This window comes from Morone saxatilis, unplaced genomic scaffold (genome assembly GCF_004916995.1).
Source record: "Morone saxatilis isolate NCDOM2014 unplaced genomic scaffold, NCSU_SB_2.0 Contig19, whole genome shotgun sequence".
Taxonomy (NCBI): domain Eukaryota; kingdom Metazoa; phylum Chordata; class Actinopteri; family Moronidae; genus Morone; species Morone saxatilis.
In genome coordinates, this window is record NW_023339751.1 from 8,325,989 (window position 1) to 8,346,818 (window position 20,830).

Sequence of the window (20,830 nt, forward strand, 5' to 3'; positions counted from 1 at the left end):
CACACACACAGAAGGGTGGAATTCTTGAGATACTTGTGTCCAGATGTCTTGAGTATTGTGCATCATCTCGGCTCTTGCTTAATCTGAAACAAACATTTGCCTGACCTACTTATTGGTGCTGTATAGCTCAACCTGCTATATATTTTATATTTTGCTGCAGAAAAGCCAAATGTGTTCTTGCTGTTTTGTGGCCATTCTCTGTAAGACAGGAATACTGAGTTGCCTGAAGAGTCTATTTGATGGCGGTATCACCGGCAAAGGTATTCCCAACAAGTCAATTAAGCGGGACACAAAAGGACACTCTCTCCACCTGTCCTTGAACACTGCCTTTCAGCTGTGATGTCAAGGAGCAATAACATTCTTGCTGTTGGGCAATCTTTAGCCCACCATAATGTTAGCATGTTTACCCGTTACTAATGCCAGAACACTTACATGGATTAAAAGTACTTAAATCTAGTCAACTGGAATTGAAATTTTCATTTAAAAAGCATTGAAATGAAAATACTTTTGATTAAGACATTGTCTTACAAACCCTGACACTTTTATTCCTAAAGTTATTATGGTCAGAATAAATAAATGTGGTGTAATGTTTCAGTTGATTCACTCATGGGCATTGTCTCTGTCCCAGATCATGCTGGCCTCTTAGGAAACTGAATACTGTCCAGCACAGTCACCCAGCGGGACTTAACCATGTGTGCTGCCAGTCATACTGTGAGTGTGTGTGACCCCTTGACCGCGGAGCCCATTCATTAATTGTCATACAACAAGCCCACACCTCCCCTTCTCTCTTTGCAAGCCCATCGCAATCCCTTTGCCACAGATCATCTTCGCCTCCCCCAAAACAACAACAGTTACTCAGCTGCTGTTTGGCCTTTCCACAGGCCAGGTCCTCGCAGTCAGTACAACCACTAGCCAGGCCACACAACTGGTGGGCTGTTTCTGTTTACTCACCCTTTTGCCCTCTTTGCCTGGATCCCCTGGCACCCCAGTCAATCCCTGCGGAAAGGACATGTATCAAAGTGAATTGGGTGATACATTCATGTGCATTTGGCATTGTGGGAGGAGATTATGGCTTGCTTCTTGTTAAAAAACTGATGCAGACAGATGTTTGTGCCACATGTTCTCAGCAGACCAATGGATAACTAGTGGGCTTATGTGCAGTGATAGGAAACACAGCATTAGCTTAGTTAAAATTGCATGAATAGATAGAGGGGAGAATATACAGCCGTAGTTTCCATTCTTACTCATGAACAGTTTCTAGGTGACTTCTCCACGATCCCCTTAATAGGCAATTTGCAGCCTCGGTTGATGAGAGCCTCATTCCATTATTCTACACAGTATCTTAAGTTAATCAAGGTATATGCTGAGTTGTGATTTTGTTTTGAAGTTCTTGTGCAAGGACATGCTTATGGTGCTTCAAACAATTGCTTGTTGAACCTAATAGTTGTGCTTGATTGCTTGAGAACATGTTATGTGCACTTTGTCCAACAGGAAAAACAGATGAAAATGAGATACTATACATAGATATGATGATTCATTTGTTACCTTCTCTCCTTTGTCACCTCGAGGGCCCTGTATGTGGCAAATAAATATTTATAAGCTCAAGAATACAGAATGTGTAGATATTTTCAGTGAAAATAATATTAATGTAATTTAAGTACCTGATCTCCTTTGAGACATTCTTTGTCAGCCTAGGAATCAAACACACAATTAAAAACAAGTCAGTCAAGATAAAAACATGACTCACAGGGTTCCTATTTGATATAGCAATACATGCCTGCCACTTACAGGCAAGCAACACAATTGGTCATGACGTAATTATCCTTGGCCGCCATGGCCCGAAGACAAGTTAGGGCATGACTATTACAACTCCCGTGACACCCTGCTGGCCACTGTCAAGAAACGGCAGACAGAGTCGTCTGTCCACCAGGCCAAAAAATGGACACAAGGCCGCATGAAGCATCTCAGCTTTCAAATAGAAGGGAAATAATTGGTGTCTTCTTTCAATTGGCATCCAAAAGTGAAATGCAGTTGACTTTTCTTGGAAACAGCTGCAGATATGGACATTCAGAACATATGTCTTCCACGTCAGTCAGAAGCCTCGAGCAAAGAACAAACAACAAAAAAAAATAAAACTATTTAACAAGGAGGCTGACAACCCTATATTTGCAGCTGTATCTATAGAGTGACAACTCTGACCTGTGACACCCTAAATAAAACATGCCTCAGTCTCCCTGCAGTGCTTTTGCTAATAAATCAATTATTCATGTACAACGGTACATCTTTAGTTGGCTTGTGAGCACTGAGTTTTGACCTTGGGCAGCAAGCAATACAATGCAAATCCACCCGTAGCAAGTCCATACTATTTTAATAGCTTCCTCTGAACATTGTTCTGCTCACACTCTCACACCAACCAATTTACTGACATGATGTGAGAAAGTTTGTTAAAACCATGTTTGCTAGTCAGGGAACTGGTATTTTGCTTGTTCTTATAAATGTAAAATTTGCATTACAGAACAGCTAATGGCTGCCAGCAGTGTTCTGTGGGTATCATAGGAACTTTAGTGACATAAAAGGGGAAAGCCAGAAGCAGTGGCCCCCAGTTTTTGTATCTCTCCAGTGCTGATTAAAACTGGCAGGCTGATCCCCTCATGATGTGTACATGATTAGCTAACCACCCGCAGAAGCACCTTTAATCTCCAGGATCTGTCAACTCCCTGGCTACAATGCATTAAGAGTATGTGTGGTTTGCATCTGTGCCTACACATTCACTATATGTGTTGATAGGTGACTATGCAAGCATCTGCAAGTACATCCATCTGCTGTCTGCTGACATATGTACCTTCAATTTGTGTGTGCACTGGAATGAGTACATTTCTGGATTATGTTCTCTGTCCTCTGGATTTTACAGGACCACAGAAACAACACCAGTGCAGCCAGTCCAATTATAAGATCGAAATACATAAAGCGTGGTGTAGTTCTTCCTAGGTGTCTGTCAATGCAAAAAGTCTGCAGGGACAGCCACCAACCCAGTAAGTGCATGTCTCACCCATGTAGGATACAGCCAACGACTACCTGTCAGCCTCCACCCCCACCCTGGGGCTTGGAGCCCCATTCTTCTCTGCCTGGTTGCCCATCCCTATCCTTTTTGGGCCAAGTGAGGATGCCCACTGAGCCCTGTCTATCTGCTCCTTGTTTGACCCATTCCCAGGCGATGGTAATGTGACACAGAGACTGCTCACCTGAGTGCCTCACTTTTCCATCGCTGTAAGCCAGATGCTTTAAAACTGTGTGTAGCGCCTGGTCAGCCAAAAGGCTGTGATATTTACAAAGCTCAGTCCAGCCATTTCAGGTCACACCCGCATGAGTACATTTCAACATTTTTGCTCTTTTCAATGTCCTCATATATACAGATAGCATAATGAGATGTAAATGAAACAGTGTGAACTTACAGGCAGCCCTGGAACTCCAGGCAAACCCACATCCCCCTACAAAGGAAGATAATAATTAGTGAAAACTCCTAAAACTTCTGTCAATAACATCTTGGCTGAGGGTAAATCAATACATATGAACGTATTTTGGATTTTTAGATATCTAGTCTCTAAAGGCCAGCCATCATGGTTGTAATAAAAACTGGTCAGGTAAAATAGGATGTACTACGCATCGCAGTACTAGTTCAACATATGCACTTGTGCTATAGAAAGCCATTTACTGGTATTTACAGTATGTCTTGAAATGAAGCAGTCAGGCAACTGGCAGGTGGGCTAGAGCTATTAAATGTGACAGGCCTTAAAATAAACACAGCCGTATTATATCATGTAAAAGCTTTGCAGCATTAACAATGGACAGGTATGATAACATTGTTTGGTGACTGTGACATACAGACAGTCATGAAAAGTCATATAAGGAAAGAAGTAGATGTCTTTTGACGCCAGCATAACCCATTGTAAGCAATGATCTCACATGCTTCTGACAGCCTCTCTTGTTTTTTTGCCTTTTCAGATAAAACTCATGGATCACTGTCCAATGTTTTTGCAGTTCTCTCCCCTTTTCACCACAAACCGTACTTCATAAAGCACTAAGTTGAGAATCAGTGGACAATACCCTTTTATCGGATGTGGATGAAAGAAAAAAAAAGGGCCTTGTAGTTCATATCCATTTTGTTGTCTAAATGAATGTCACAGCTAAAATATGCCTGCTATGGGATATTCAGGGGACTCATTACTTTATGCTTCCAAATCTGCCTCCCTCTGTCAGTTTCAATACAAACAAACCTTCTCTCCTCCCCCACCCCCCACCCTCCCATCCGGAAAATAGGATAAAATACCCTGTGATTCTCTGTTGTCTTCACAGAAACACACAGACCTCATTATAACTTCAAGGCTGGCAGACAGAGCATTGCACCTACAATTATGTGGTGAGTTCTTCCAAAAGACAAAAAAAAAAAAAAAAAAGCCCCAATACGGGAGGAAAAATAAAAGAGTTGGAGATATGGCAACTAATTACAGGAAAAACATTTCATCTCATACATGGAAAATAATCCCACTGTGGGATGAAAAGAAAAGAAAAACTTTAAAAAGACCAATATTTTCTGCATTGCAACAAGACTTAATCTAATTCATGTCAGTGATGTCAGTGAATAGACTATAAAGGGGCTGCAGATAAGGACAAGGTTTTGTATCAAACTCCTCTGCAGCTCCTAGCTTGCCTTCAATCCCAGGCTTATGAAACCAGTCATAACCCATACAGGACAAACCTACATAACTATTGGATTCCTAATATTTGAGACCAAATGTCAAATATATTCTAAATCAAGAGTCCCTGTGTCAAGTCCCCAAAACAAGCAGGCAATAGTATGCAATCCACATTTTTGCTTTAGGCTTTAGTCCAATAAGAAAATGTTTAGAGAGGGCAAGATAAAGGGATTTTGCTGGGTATGTCCATTACAAACAGCTATCCCTATGAATATACAAATACTCCGCAAATATAGTGACTGGAACATTTTCTCTAAGCCGGGATAAAAGCTACTCTATATGACCATCAATAAGGTCTTGCTAAGTTATGATAGCAATACCAGTATTCTTTAGCTGGCCATGTTTGGAGTAGCAATCATAGCAGCACTTCAAACAGATGGGCAAACCCTTTATTGAGACTGGGATTACAGCTCATGAAAGTCAAGCAGATTCCCTGAAGTATCTATTTTCATTAAAAAAAGAAAAACAATTATAGTGTAATTTTGTCGAGGCCAGTATGTATGGCAGACTCACTCACTTTGTTTCCTTTTGGACCAACTGGACCAACTGGCCCTGGGTCACCTTTCAGACCCTGGGAACAAAAATATACAATATAATGAAGGATCATTCTTTTTAGTGAGAATGACAGATGATTAAAATATTGTTAAAAAAAATAACACAGCACGTGTTACTGTATGTCAGTGTGTTGACACTCCGCAGACAAGTATCTCATGCAGGTGTGAGATTCTCATGCCTGTCACGACCAGTCATGAGAAAAGAGCAGATAATGTCAATCATTAGACACTGCATGTACCCAAAGTCTGCTGAGAGATTTACAATCAGCTGGTTACACAGAGTCTACCCCCTACCCCCTTCTCTGTTTTGCCTTGTTGCACTTAGGTTTAGCAAGGACTATGATTGTCATTTGCTTTTACTCCCTGAAGCGGAGGACCTGGGGTTAGAATTGAACTACGCAAGCTCGGGGCAAAGTCAAGCCTCACGGTGGTGAAATGTGAAAGAAGAAGGACAGCTGAGATAAAGAGTGATAGCTGATGAATGAGGCTTGACACATATTGACAGGCTAAATTTGCAGCAAGCCTTGTTAGGTGTGACACATTTGGGCCAGTAGCAGCAGCTCTTTGAAATAGGTTAGGGGGAGAACAGGAAAGATGGGGAGTGTGAGCGGTCTGTAAAATGACTCAGAAATACAATAATTTGTCATGGTTAAATTTAGAGTTAGAATGGCTATTAATAGTAAATTATATATCTGCAGAAGATGATTACCTACCTTTATCACATTAAGTCTGGCTCCACCAGAGACGTGACTAATTCATTGCCTACTCCCTGCAAGCCTCATATTAAACACTACCATTCAGAAAACAGAAGCCATGGTAACAGTGGTGCAAAATAATTGCCCCTATGGTTAACAGCTTGCCTATAAGTTGCACTTATAGTGACATGATTTTATCAGATTGTATCACTTTATGTGGGCCCTCAGCCAACGCACACCGTCACTAATAAGGCAGCTGTCTCATAGTTGTACATGAGAGCCCAATTCTTTATTTAAATCGACAGCCTAACCACTTTACTGGGGCAATCTGACACAAGGGGATCCAGAAGCAGTTATTACCAGAGCTGTAGCAGAAACTAAGGAGCATCAGAACACAAGGCTCATCTGATAACAAGGAAATAACAAACAACTTCAGGTTCTGTCGATTACCAAAGAGTATTTGATTATTCTTGTAAGAATAATTTGGACATTTTATCTCTTTGTTCTATAATACTAACATGTTTTTCTTACTGTGATCCTTTACAGTCTTTATGTGGTTTTTCAGACCACAACTTTGAGTTTTTGACTTCAGGGCAAATTGAACACACATTTCTAAAGCCACACTGTTACACATTATCCACTTCAGCAATGTAGCAATGCATCATCTATCAAATTACAAAGACTCAATAATGTCATACTGACATGCCCACATATTTTGTAAGAGAGATCTGTCAGCTTGGCTAAAAAATTATTTAACTTTAGCAACTTCAAGTATAAAAATCCATGATTTTGACAGCGTGAAATGTTACTCGGAGAATCAGAGCTGTCCAGAACAGCATGAAATCTGTATTATGGTAGTCCACAGTTTTCTAAGAGTATATAAAACCCCTCCTTTGATCCAAAAGTGTTGTTGGGAGATGTAAGAACTGTGGTTTGTATGGTTGAAACACGTCGTGTCATACGTGTGACCAGAAATCTATTAGTCCTCTGTGTGATTGACAATTATTGTACTGTGGCCTTAAGGTGCGGACTGCATCACAGTTTTGTCAGTTCTGCACGCAGCCACTCCTGCAGATTTCCAATCATTAACATGTACTCCTGCAAAATGTCACCAAACCTCTTTATATTCCCGTCAAGGTTATGATCACTCCTGACCCCGTATTCACTTTGCAGCCCTCAAGCACTCTATGCCAGTTACAGTAATACTGTACATCTAAACTGAATATATACAATGTATATATATTGTCACGATTAATGACAGTCTCTGATTTCTTTAATTAATTAATTTATATTCTTATAATTTACCTGAAGTGGTGCTTGTCTCTCAGTTATGGTGTTGATATACATAAATGACCAGAGCTGAAGTGGCCTGCAAAAAGCTGACCACAAATCAGTTTTATATTGTTATTTTATATTTAATAACACCTACTATACATACAGTTTGTACGTCCTAAAATATGTTCTACCTAGGACTGTCATAAGTTCGAATAGCTATACTATTACTATGTAGGGATTTGTTATAAGTCATAAATATTTAAGGTAATGTTTTACATCACTGTTGCAAAATGAATGTCCCATCCCAGCATCCTCTCCTGAAGACTGCAGACACAAGACAATATGTTAACAGAAGAGCTGACAGGGAACTGCCATAATTCAAACTGTATAATGCAACTGGAATTGTGCAAGGTGGTGAGTAATTTTTCCATGGCACATGTCCTTATCAGAAACCAAATTCAGGTCAGTCAGAAGCTCAGTCAATCAAAAAGTCACTCTCTCGCCATATATTGAATTGCATACCCTGTTTTACAGTCTAGCTCAGCTTTGCAACTGTCACAGCTAATCTGTGTGCCACAAAAACTGTTTTCTGCTGGTAAATATTTTAATTACAGTAAACAAAGCAGTTGTACATTAAAAATTCTGAATTTATTTTAGTATAGTATTTTGCCAAATACTAATAGTGCACTCTCACTCTGCTCTCATGCTGAGTGATGCTTCCCATGTGTGTTTGTGGTTGTTAATTTAGTATGACATAAGATATTTTGGCAAAGAGAAAAAAACTGGACTGAACCAGTGCAATTAAAAGTGAGCCTTCACTTTCTTGGCTGAGGGTTTTGGCACAGTTGCAAATTTTGCATAAAATCTTACTCAGGAGAACACAAAAAGAAAATACACAATTAACCAGTATTCACTCTAATTGTCTCATTTGCCTACAGCCGCTAGTACACCATGCTTTCTGAGTTAATTGAGAGTTGGTGCTTTGAAAATGTTCACTATGTTTTTTGGTATTTAATATTAGGGCTCAAACAATTTTTTGTCAAAAAAAAGAGTGCATATCATAGTTGTATTTTCTCAAAAAGCTTTAATGGAATCCTTTTTTAAGAGAGAGAGGGATAGAGAGAGAGAGAGAGAGAGAGAGAAAGAATGAAAAGGACATTATGCTGTTTTAATAGCATGATGTGTTAATTCACTTGCAATTATTTGGTCTTTGGCAAAAACAGAAAAAGGTTTTAATTCATTCAACTATCCCATTTGGGAGAGCAGAAATTCTAGACAATAAACAAATACTGTATTTAATGAAAGTGTTAAATGACATGGTTTCTCTTATTTTGCTAAAAAGCTAGTGGTTGTCACTTTTGCAAATGTTTTACAAAACTGTGCAGTCAAGTGTTACCTGCCAATTTTATACACTTGTCACTGTGTAAAGTTGATCCAGAACACTCCATTTTCTCTTGTTTCTCTCTCTCCTTGAGCCTCCTCCTATGGGGACTTTTAAAACAGTCTTTCTAATGGATTTGTTCAAGTGAAGTAAGAGTTAGAAATAAGACAGACTTTTTGTTATCAGCTAAATAATAGTAAGTAATAATATCAGTTGGAGTAGTTGGGAAAAGATGTACTTATATAATTATATTTGAATTATGTCAAAGCAATAACTCAGATTATGGATTAAACTACACTGTTTTAAATAGTCTCAACTGACCAACAGTAAATTATTCAAATATATTATGTGTTGATGATTGTCAAGAAGGTCCCATCTCTGAAGTAGAAAACAACTAATGACCCCTTAAGGGACCTCATATTTTATTATCATACTACCTTCCACACCATAGCCTAGTTAAGATGCTGACCTTCTGTCTGATGGACTCAGCCGTGAGCCCACAGGCCCAATTCAGGTGCACAGTGACATGGAGGGAGATGTAGACTGGAGGGCTAGATATATTGTTAGCTTTTGTTGCAAGCCGTGGGCTTTGTTGCATTTACAGGGAAGGACGAAGGAGTGAGAAAGGGCTGGGAATAGGCTGGTGCTGGCTGTCTGGCTGTCGTTCCTGCAGCACGAGGTCAGAACACTGTGGGGAGCTGTGTACACTTGCCTGCTAATTACACACACCACTGTGTCTCGTCACTCCTGTAGTGGAGGGGCCACAAGACAATCTGGCAACTCCCCAGCACAAGGCAACTAAAACAAGCAAATAAACAGAGGCAGAGAAGCAGGGATGTACAAATGCAGTCTAATTAAGTTTACTTATACCTTTTACTAACCATAGCAGCTGCAGGTCAGTGCCCTTGAGTGACAAGAGATAGAATAATTGCAGGTTTTAGTTGCTGTGCACAATTTAATCACACAAACTGGGTTTGGCCTATTGAGGGGAGGATAAATTAAAATTGTAGATGTATTAAGTATTCATTCAGGTGGGGAAATGTTGTAATACTGAATGGCAGGCCTTTAAAGCTCTGTGGAACAAGATCTCTAAGTAACACAGATATCTTGAGTGCCGGCCCACAAATGCCAGGGAGGTTACAGCAGGAAATGCCTTTTGTGACTTTCCATTTGCTCAGCAATACACCACCACATACAGTATATGTGTATACGAGTATACGACTAATCACATATTGAGTGCTAGAAAAAATACCTTATCAGCATGTCCACTACACTCTATGAATAAATATAGTTTGCCAAGGTAACCTAAACAAAGGGTCATTGTGAGGATATCAGAGTGCAGTACACTGTCAGAGATCCTCTAGTGCATTGGATATCATGTTCTATCAGCGTTGCTTGACTCCTTTTTGTATGACACTCTTCAACTGAACATCATGTATTCACAAATGTAACTTGGATTACCCACAAGATAACACGTTGTGCACTCCTTCTGCCCCATAGGACGTGTATCTGCAAAACGATACTTGATCACATGCTCATACATAGAATTCTGGCTTCTCAGGTGTCTACTCGAGCCTTAAATAACATACTAGCTTTAAAAATGGAATATGAGCTAATTGCAGTAAAGGGACAGATCGGGTAATAGACTCTAGTAGTCGCAGTAAATAGGTTAACTGAAATTATCAAGCAAGTTTATTTGTGCAACACAAAAGTCTTTAATTAGTTTAAAATCAAAGATAGGTTACTATATTTGATTTTAAACTAATTAAAAACATCTTTTCTACAGTTCTTACTATCTTAAATGTTGAAGCAACTGACAAAATCAGAAGTGAACCAAATGAGTCAACAACCACAGATATAATTGTACTTAACAGTATCATTATATTATATATATAAATTATTCATGATCACATTATCTACCTTTGCAGCTCTCACAGCTTTACAGACCTAAAGGAAACACAATAGCTAAAAGGTCTGTTTGATATCTACATTACAGACTTAAAACATCTGCAGTCTCTTAGTACTGATCACTGTAAGTGATTAACTGGTTAAGAACAGGCAGCCTTATTTAGCCAATGAGGTTCAACTTCATCCACTTATTTGCTGAGGCACTGGGAATACTGGTTTGAATCCATTAATCCTGTACTGATTGATGCTCACTGATGAGACATGGGTCTAGGTTACCTCATATCTTTTATTCCAGTATCCTGCCATCATATCTAATCTAAATCAAGTATAAGGGTTAGGTCAAGAAATCAGATAAATCAGAGAAAACAGGACCACTGTGGAAACGACTAATAATGAACATCCCATCACAGCTTGATTTATGCTGTAATTTCACGGATAGGGAGACTATGTTAGATCTTAGATCTTGGTTTACACAGGATTTCCACAAGGGCGCATACATAGAAAATGTAATACTGTATCAATTGTGATAAATGGCTGAAACTTATGTTGGGATTATTTGCTAAAAAACCCCACTAAGGGCATTAGGGAGATATTGTATTTAATTTCTTCACTTGAAAGCAGCTACAATCAATATTTATATATTAACAATGGGTCATATTGCTACTTGCATGTGAAAACAGTCGCTTCTGGTGACAAAGCAACAGAGAATTTCACCCTAGTTTGAAGTTCCCCTCGCGCTCTACAGAGTGTTTTAGAATCTATAAACTCACTGTTTTGTAATTAGTGTCACTTTTGGAAAGCTGCTATGGAGCACCAAAGTGTCACAGACGTAGTCATAAGGCATTACATTAATTAAGAAAAAACTATTATTATTAAAAATAGGCATTTATACATTTGTTTAGAAATTAATTTATAATCTATGAATAAATAGACTAACTCACAAAGTAATTAATTATTTGATATTTGAATTGGCAATAAAAAGAGGAATTATAAAAATTATTTAGAAATGAAATATCAACCCATATCATATAGTTCAAATTACAAAGGGATTTACAAAAGCAACATTAAACAGTCAATAAATACATTATGAATTTAAAAATCAATTTTAAAAAGCAGTTTTAAAAAAGAAGAATACAGATTTGATTTGCTTGTCATTAAGCCTCTCCTTTTTGCCTTTTTGTAACACTTTGGGCCTTGTACTGCTAAAACATTGCAAATTAGTCGTTATGTTGTTTTTTTATGTGTAAGTCGACAACAGCTTACTATTAAGTTTTCTCTTAAGCAATGTGTTTACAGCATGTTTCCGCTGCCCCCAAGTGGCCAAAAAGTCAGTTAATGCAGGTAATGGAAATACAAGCTTTTCAGCACAATTTTAAATAATTTCTTTTCACTGACTTTTTTTTTTTTTTGAAGTACTGTACTTTGCAATATTTGAAACTGCATCCACTGCAGAGTACATTTCCTATAAGCCTATTTAGCCTAGATGTGTCAATGTCATCGCTGAGCTCAGGTGACTCTTGGATTGGTAACTGGCATGCTAGCTAACAAGATACAGCCGATTGGAAGGTATATCGTTTTCACTTTTCATTTAGCTAGACCGGCTGTTTTTGTGTTAAGCTATAGGCTGAACATGTCTCAGGGCCATCCAATACTATCCACAATGGGGGTCTGCAATCCTGGACAAACACGCCTGCTAGAAGCAATGCTTCACAAAATATAGTCTCCATTTCTCAACTTTTCTTTGTTTCAAATCACTCAAGGAAGTGGGGCACAGTATAATAAATCCCTAGAGGGCAAGCATGGTGAGCCATGTGAGCGTGACCAAAGAAAAGCTCAACTACCCATGTGGGATGCACAAAGATCAAAAACAAGTCAGCTCTCCTGCTGCCCTTCTAGGAATACAGATTTGTGTCCCAGTCCTATTCTTGTACTGGACACATAGAGGTGAAATTTATATTGATCTCTCTCTGCTCTTGATGACATAAAAGCATTCTCAAATTGTCTTTCTTCAGCTGCATATAAATAAATGGATGAATGGATAAATGGATAACTTTGATTGGTGGCAGGTTGTTGGTGAGAACTACAACTGTCAGTTTCCATATTTCTAATCATTATGTGAATACTGTCACGAGAGTGAGAATCTCATTTGTTACCAAGTTTCCACCTCATCACCACTAATGATGATGCACACAGAGCAAAGGGGAGCGAGGACGGCCTCTCGACCAAGGGTCCACAGCTTTTCAGACACCCCATTGTGATGTTATAGCCCAAAAGCGACAAATCAGCCTGATTGAACACACATGGTAAACCCCTCCCTCCCCAAACAGAGCTGGACTCGATATGCAAATGACATCAACTGGTGACTTCTAGAAAAGTTTTGAGCAGCTGCTTTTCTTGGAAACACAGTCTCAGTCCCTCCATAGTGACAAGCTTCCAGCTGTTTTCAGTTTATGTACCACTCAGTGGTCCAGTCAACTGGAGCCCAGAGCGAACCAGTTAGCGAAGAAAGAAGGGCTGCTCACAAGCTCTGTCACTCTTTCCTCTTGATTGCTGTAGCACCAGTGGCAATCAATAGATAAACCATACAAACTGTGATCCAAGGAATCATGTTCACATTATAGTTTGTGTAATATTGTGACTACAAATCAGTTAGCCGTTGATGTGGATGGAGGTAATTTCCACTTAGGTGGTCTCGCTCTCCTTCAAATTTCTATGTAAATAAACTTGTGTCATTCATATGCAAATATGCACATGACGTCAACTGGCTTTTCAAGCTGCCAATAGCTACTTACCTTGGAACAAAGCAAGCCATGCTGGTTGTGGGAAGACAAACTAATGCCAGAGTCTATAGCCTGCCAATTTTTTTTTTTTTAACTTCAACCTGAATTTTACTTGGATTACAGCACAATTATATTCATCCAGGGTAACCTACTTAGGGTAATATTTATGGGGGTTAAGGGCAGAGAGAAAGAATCTATCCAGAATCTATCCAGTCCAAGCGGACCCTTCCGAGTTGACCAGTTTCTTTTTCTCTTTAATATACAGAACAGTAACAGTGAGCTACCTTTCTTTCCTAGTTAACACCAGCAACTGCACCATTAACACAACATAATAAGTATGATTTTTGTTGCATACACAGACAGAATCACTACTTCAAATTCTGCTAATATGTTTTATGTATTATTAAGTTCGACCAGAGTTCATGTTTTCTTGCAATCCTAAAAAAATTCATACATCAAATTACAATAACAGTTTATCTACACTGATGAAAAAGTTTTGCACAAAACTGCATTTTGAGCATTATTTGAAGGTTTAGTTATCCATTCTCTCCCTCTTCTTATCAATGCCACAATGCTCAACAAAGGACTGACTTCATTAGTTTTTTAATATTTTATTTTTCTATATTCTGACAAGTTTTCAATTATTCTTGTATTAGCAAAAATTCTTTTGTAAACTCTGCAGGCTCTTCTAACAGTACTGATGGAACATTTATCGAGCTACCTCCCTAGTCCGAATAAATAGTTTTTGAATACCAGGTACTTCTATTATACTGCAGCTCAATACCCTTTCAGCTCCACACACTTGTTTATCCCTGGTTTTCTTTTTTGATTTCTCTCAGAGTAACTACGGGGCAGAGTGCAGGTCCAGCAGGGAGACTGATTTCTGTGGCAGCTGTTTGTCTACTCAAGGGGGTGATGGTGATGAAAAATGTCCCTTTATTAAGCCTCTTAAAACTGACCATCTGCACTGCTACCATCTACTGAGATTGTGCCATTGTGGGCAAACAAATACTGTACAACATAAAACACAACACTTTGATTTAACTAAGGAATGTGTACTAATTTGCTTCTGGTTGAAACAACACACACTACACTAAGATCCAATAAGAATGGTAATTCATTTCTAATGCATTTGCATTTAGGCAAAGCAAAAAAGAGTAATTTACTTGTGCCTCTAGTTGTGGCTTATGTTACATACATTAGTTTCATCACTGCAGACAGATTTAAAAGCATGCAATAAAATTGAACCTGAAATGACACAGAAGGAGCTTACTGTAATTTGAAAAATTAGTTTAGTCCATTAGTATGCCAAGCCTGTGGTAGCATACATATAAATTAATTTCACTGCAGAAGGACATTGAGGGCTAGAACACACTTAGATCTGCTTCAGATATAACAGACACCTGAAAAGAGCCACACAGAAAACTGTGCTCCGCTCCTACCCCGAGGGCATCACACAGAAAATGAAAAGCCTATAAGAATTGATTCCCTGACGAAACTAGAGCTGGCTGATGTGCTATGTATGGAATATATGTCTGCTGGAGATAGTAGTACTTACCTTCTCCCCATCGATTCCCTTTTGCCCTTCTGATCCAAGTTCCCCCTGCAATCACGAGATTGAAAGTTAAAAGGCAAAGAAAAGACCCTTGAAAAGTTCATACTTTTTTTTTTCACTTTTACACCCAATAGGTCTAAACAATTTGGCACAGTTCTTTTATACCACAATCCTGTTAAGTATTATTGGAATCAACCAGACTCTCTAAATTCTAAAGCAAGATTATGGAGGAACATGGTCACTCTGAAAAGCTTATTTTTAGTGTTTCATAGATGGTCAGATACTAATTACATAAGCTAAAGAATACATTCAAGCATAAATAGTATTACTAAATATTTGCATACATCTTGTATTTATATGAACTCACTTAAAGAATTACTTTATTATAGAGTTATAGTAGTTTCAAGAAAACCATTTTATCCTCATCAACATGCAAATTTAAGCACCGAGGGAATCCTCAATCTAATTACAATACGATACAGATGGACTGTGTTGGTATGATATTGCTATCATGTATTTCTCTAGTTATTGTGGTAGAAGAATGAGTCTACGCTGTACCACGTCCCACAGTGGCAGGACATTAAAAAGATATCCTTTCTAAATGCAACTATCTATGTAAATAAAACTGTGCTAAAGGGAGCAGGAACATCTAGAACTTTTTGTCTTGTCCTTAATGGCGCAATAAAGTTAAATCCCAAACTCTAAAACTCACTAACAGCCCCTCCGAATTGAGCTTAGCAAGAAACTGCACACTTGCACCACAGTGACACAGATACAAAAACACACTTGGGAACCAGATACCAAATTCCCAGCAATATTGTTTGCTTAGTGAGCTCACAGCATCATTTCAGTCTCAGCAAAGTCTATAGCATGCGTAAGATTATATGTTGTCAGGGAATAAGCTGTTAGAGGCTTATTTCCACAAATATCTTCCTGATCACTGATTCTTCACAAGCTACCCAGCCCCTACTTTCCACACACTCTGCCAGAAATGTGTGAGATGTCTTGGAACTTGTTGGCTCTGTTATTAGAGTGTAACCTATACAGTTTCATGACCTCAGCTGGCCCATAAAGCAAACTGCCATATTATAGTGTCCAAGGGCAACCATATCATTACTCTTATGATATCGACAGCTGCATGGAATTGTTGTTCTCACAATATGACTACCAAAAGAGTCTGAAAATGTGTGTGTCTTAGGTTTTGTCCAAGGGCACAATATAAGCCACAACTGCCTTGTGCATCTGTACAGAACATGTGTCCATACATCTATAAATTTAAAAAAATAAAAAGACTACTGTAATAATATTACAAACAACACACAACACATTGTGATTTGCACAGTAAACAGGTTTCATGAAACATCTCTGGAACATAAAAAGCTTTACTGACAAGGAATTAAGCTTAGATGTAAAATACTACAAGACATGGTACTGTGCATTAGCATCAACATCAATACTACTGGAACTGCTTTTGATGTAGTCTTTTCTTGTGCACTGTTGTGTAACGAAAACGGCTTTAGCTGGTTCCTGAGCCTCATCTCAGATAGCAGAAGTGGAGAGAGCTGTGCCATTAACCGTTATTCCATATTCCATGTATCAAGGTTCTTCGGCAAAAATGTCACCCAGCTTAACATCTATAGTGGGTATAGGTCCAGGATTAAGCCATCTTCCACATCCAGTACAACTGATCACCTGACTACAAAGAAATATCTAGTGCATATGATTTTTTCTTGCTATATGTTTTCTTCGTTTTTCTGAGAAGAGAATCCCACACCCTCTCTTTGCAATACATGAAAGTACAACAGCCTGTAGTACTGGCATCACAGTAAGTGGTGGTTCCTGGTGACTGGACACGCCCTCCTTCAGTGAAGGAGTTTAACACAGGCATCTGAGATGCTACATTTTATGGTCTACAATCTTACTGATGACAATATCACAGAACGCAGTGAGCAAGAAACAAACAAGTGATCCCAGTAAAATGTAATTTTACTGAGAGGATGCAAAATCTGGCAATTTTCAGCTCTTCAGGACTGTAACAACAACAGTGAATTACAAAACAAGCACTTAGACAGTCCTAAAGCTTCCGGTTAAAATAAATACATTTTTCTTCAAATTTAAATGTCTGACTCCACAGCAATGTCTGTGAATCCTGACCTGGACTATCAGCCTGGGGAGGGCTTACACAGTTACATATTTCTTCAAATACTCAACAAGTCATACAAGGATAGTTTTTCAACTGACGGCAAAGAGCTTCACAGAGAGGACATAGCTGAGACACAGAGGCTCACATTTAGAGCTCAGCCCCCTATGTACAGACAGCCCAACCATCTAGTAGAAGTTGCTAGTGCAGTGACAAGGACACGATCCCTTACTGGCTTCCCAACTAGGAACTGTGTCCAATAGGGCGCCTGGCCAAACCAGAAGTGCCGCTGCTTGGGACAGAACTTGTGTCTCTGTAGCAGTACCATTTACCCTGCGCCAAGCAGGCACCCACTTGCTGGTTTAATTTGATTTTGAGATTGCTTTGTTTTCTGTGTTGCTGTGACGGGGTCAACACAAAGCAAGCCAGTGATTTAATCCAATGATGTTAGAAAATCATCTCAGAGAGGGGCAGTGACAGATTCCATAAATCACTAAACACAATATGCCACCTGCTATTCACTGCATCTGAAAACCATGCAGTAAAAACAAACATCAATTTGAAACTATAACAAAATGAACTTAATGAAAAAAACACAACTGAAGTTTCCAACTGTGTTCATGTCAATCACAACTTTAAGGGCAAAGCAACAATAGGGAATTGTGTTTGGGGGAAGGTTTTTAAGTTGTTCCATCAGTGAGTGGCCTACCTTATGTCCTGGGTTTCCTGGAAGCCCGGCATCCCCTGTGTCGCCCTGTGACGGAAACAACACACAGAACAGTTAGTGAAAGGTCTCTCGTTCACACATTAGTGAATAGCTCTATGAAGGCTTGTCATTTCGTCGGCGATCTTGCTTCTACAGCTGTTCCACGAGTTCTTGCTGACACTGTGGCTCAGCAGCTGCAGATTGGGATACTATTTCCTAACAACTGGAAAGCACAAATCTGAACCTTGTTAAGGTTCATTGTATTATTTTAATAATTGTAATATTTAAAAAAGAGGACAAGGCAAGAAAGGCAGAAAAGGCATTGTTTTTTGTCTTAGGGCTATAACTTGGCAGTGAAGGACAAGTCCAAGACAGAATAAGATAGGAAAGGGAACAAATTGTCCACAAAAGAGAGAGAAGATGGAGGTAGATAGTTATTTAACAAATTAAGCTAGCACAGAACTGGCTGCAAGCTAAAAATCTAATTAAACAAGATGCCCATTCAACTTCACATCTTCATTTCAAGCCCTGTTTGTTAGAACTCCTGTTTAGGAAGAAAAAGAAAATGTGGCCAACCTAATAACTGATATGCCATCGCTATTCCATGGATTATGAACCCATTATTGTACTCATTATTCTAGATAAAATACCAAGTCTACCTTTAATAAATACTTTGATCCGTATAAATACAGTTTGTTAGTGAAGTGATAAATTAGCTAGATATTAAGCATGTGGCAAGATGTAATACTTCCATGGACTCAGCAATCCCATGATTATTTCATTTGTATGAGACAGTAGAAATACACAGCTGCTGATGTCATTCATTAAGAACAGATAAACCTCCTATATAAATTGCATATGGGAATGTGCGTATTTCACAGGGCTTTCAATTTAGCCATCCATTTAAATGTTCTATTCAACCACTGACACAAAACCCTTTTTAAAAAAGCTAATAATATTTTAATGCTGATGAATATAATAGAAACAATGGAAGGTTTTGACAGCTCATCAAAATTCTGTGTCAGTGTAATAATAAACTGTCTTGAATAAAATTCCTGGAATTATTCCCTTTGGAGGTACAATGGGTATAAATTGAATTAGAGGGCACTAATTGAAAACACAAGCCATAAGGGCAGGAGAGTTGTAAATGGTACAAAACAAATTAAGGGTACTGAAGAAGTGTAGGAAGTTTTAATTTCAGCATTATGCTTATGTTTTTTCTTTTGCATGTACATGCAGGAGCTGTAAATCTAGTAATACCAGGGTTTATGTGCAAGGCCATAGAAAATGGATTTCCTTTCAAGTAAGCTGCATTCTTATAACCCAATCCTTATCTGTTTAATTTCCTGAGGGATTCTGGATTAATCATAGCAGTTTAATCCCTTTGCAGTGCATTAGAATCCTCCATCCAACTCAGACTGTAATGCGGGATAGTACTTTCTGTTGAAGTAACACAGCCAAAGTAATCCACACACACTTTCCCAAGAAACCCTCTGTGTAGGTCACGATGATTGGCCTGCAGTTCTCATTATGGGTGTTTTAAATGCTCTAAATTGCCCAGATGTCTTTGATTAATCTCTACAAAGTCAAGTTAAATTGTTAATAAGTATACTCAGAGTACTTTTTAATCTTATACAGATTGAGATTCTCATGTTGGTAATTGAAAGTCTCATGATCTTACCTTATTAACAGTATTTGCTATGACTCTGTTACCCTTTTAATGTATTATAATGTAAATCTAAAAGAGCGCAGCCCGGTTTAATAGTCACTGGAACTCCCTTGGAAATTTAGGGATCAATATGAATTAAATATGCTAACAGAAGTGCAATGCTACCACAATTTACCAGACAGATTAATGTGCAACAAGGTCAAAGTGAAGAAGAGAAAAGCAATTACTACACATGATTGTGTCAAAGCATGACGTTTCTGATATACTGCACAGATGGCTCAAAATAAACCACTTTCCTACTTGTTTTCTCTCAGTGGTAGGGGCACATGCACATTTGCAAATCCCACAAGATATAAGAAAAATTTTCACCCAATGATCAGTTACATTTTGTTGTCTTCAAGTATATGCTGCTCTCGCTCCCAATGATAATTCTGTTCAAGTTACAAAATTTCAGCTAATGTTAGTGGATGGCATACATATGCTCTGCCTGCACTATTAAATCAAATATACCTTAACCTTTTACTATGTTACCGTTTCTAGTTATTTATGGGTCAAATAAAGTGTGTCATCAATAACTATTGCACCACAGTCTATCAAATACAGCAACTGTAGTTTGTGTGGACTCATTCAAACTCTAAATCAGGTAAATTAAATTCTCAAAGCACTCCTGTCAGTGTACTAATTGCTGGAGTGGCACTGGAGCTGCTGTGCCTGTTTAAGTATTGATTACACTCATTATTTAAACAAATGTCCCTGTGCCTGCAGATTTATTAAGTCAAGATTTAAACTACGATTACATATGGTGTTTTTCCAAACTGAGAATGTCTTTATCTCTCATGCTGCAATAACAATTCATTACACTATGCACACATAAAGAGATGAAGGAGATAAACACGGGAATTAGGAGGAAAATTAAGCTGAAATAAAGGAGGTGATGAACCTCTCAAGACCTGAGGTGGGAGGAACACATGGAGAGAAGTAGGTCAGAAATGTACACCATAATCACTTTAAAATAAAATGTTTATTTCATCATTTAAGTAAAGAGTGCTGCAGAAAAAGTAAGAGAATCTATGAAAATCTATCTGATGTGTGTGAAATTATTCACAAATGAGGTAATATTAAAGTTTTATTTATGTTACATTTAGCCATGTCCGCAAACTTCCTTTCCTCACTCTCTGACGTATTTGACGTCTTTGTGTATAATAAAACTACGATTTTCCCTGGTTTGAATGTTGTTGTGTTGCTGAAAACATTTGGGACAATGCAAGTACACAGCTCAACACAACATATAACATAGGTCTAGTGTAGTGAGGAAATGTTACATTATCTTTAAGTACGGATTTATTCTTCTGACAAACAGGTCACATTTGCCTAATCATACTATTAACTAAAAGTGGAACAATGGGTCTATTA

At 38.4% G+C, this 20,830-nt stretch overlaps 1 protein-coding gene across 4 annotated transcripts in view; it reads right to left on the bottom strand.

Moving 5' to 3' along the window:
* The window catches only part of LOC118329797 (collagen alpha-1(XIX) chain), a 95,087-nt gene that overhangs the window by 58,650 nt on the left and 15,607 nt on the right, over nucleotides 1-20,830 (bottom strand). For 2 of the 4 annotated variants that reach the window (XR_004796798.1, XM_035664110.1), the window contains exons 10-16: nucleotides 17,752-17,796; nucleotides 14,906-14,950; nucleotides 5,272-5,325; nucleotides 3,453-3,488; nucleotides 1,662-1,691; nucleotides 1,546-1,572; nucleotides 952-996 (exon numbers count right to left, since the gene is read on the bottom strand). Coding sequence is in view for 3 of the 4 variants with exons in the window: in XM_035664110.1 (XP_035520003.1) it covers nucleotides 952-996; nucleotides 1,546-1,572; nucleotides 1,662-1,691; nucleotides 3,453-3,488; nucleotides 5,272-5,325; nucleotides 14,906-14,950; nucleotides 17,752-17,796 (282 nt within the window). In the remaining variant the exon portion in view is untranslated. The remainder of the gene's footprint in view (nucleotides 1-951; nucleotides 997-1,545; nucleotides 1,573-1,661; nucleotides 1,692-3,452; nucleotides 3,489-5,271; nucleotides 5,326-14,905; nucleotides 14,951-17,751; nucleotides 17,797-20,830) is intronic. The other 2 variants (XM_035664108.1, XM_035664109.1) reach the window with 2 other exon arrangements.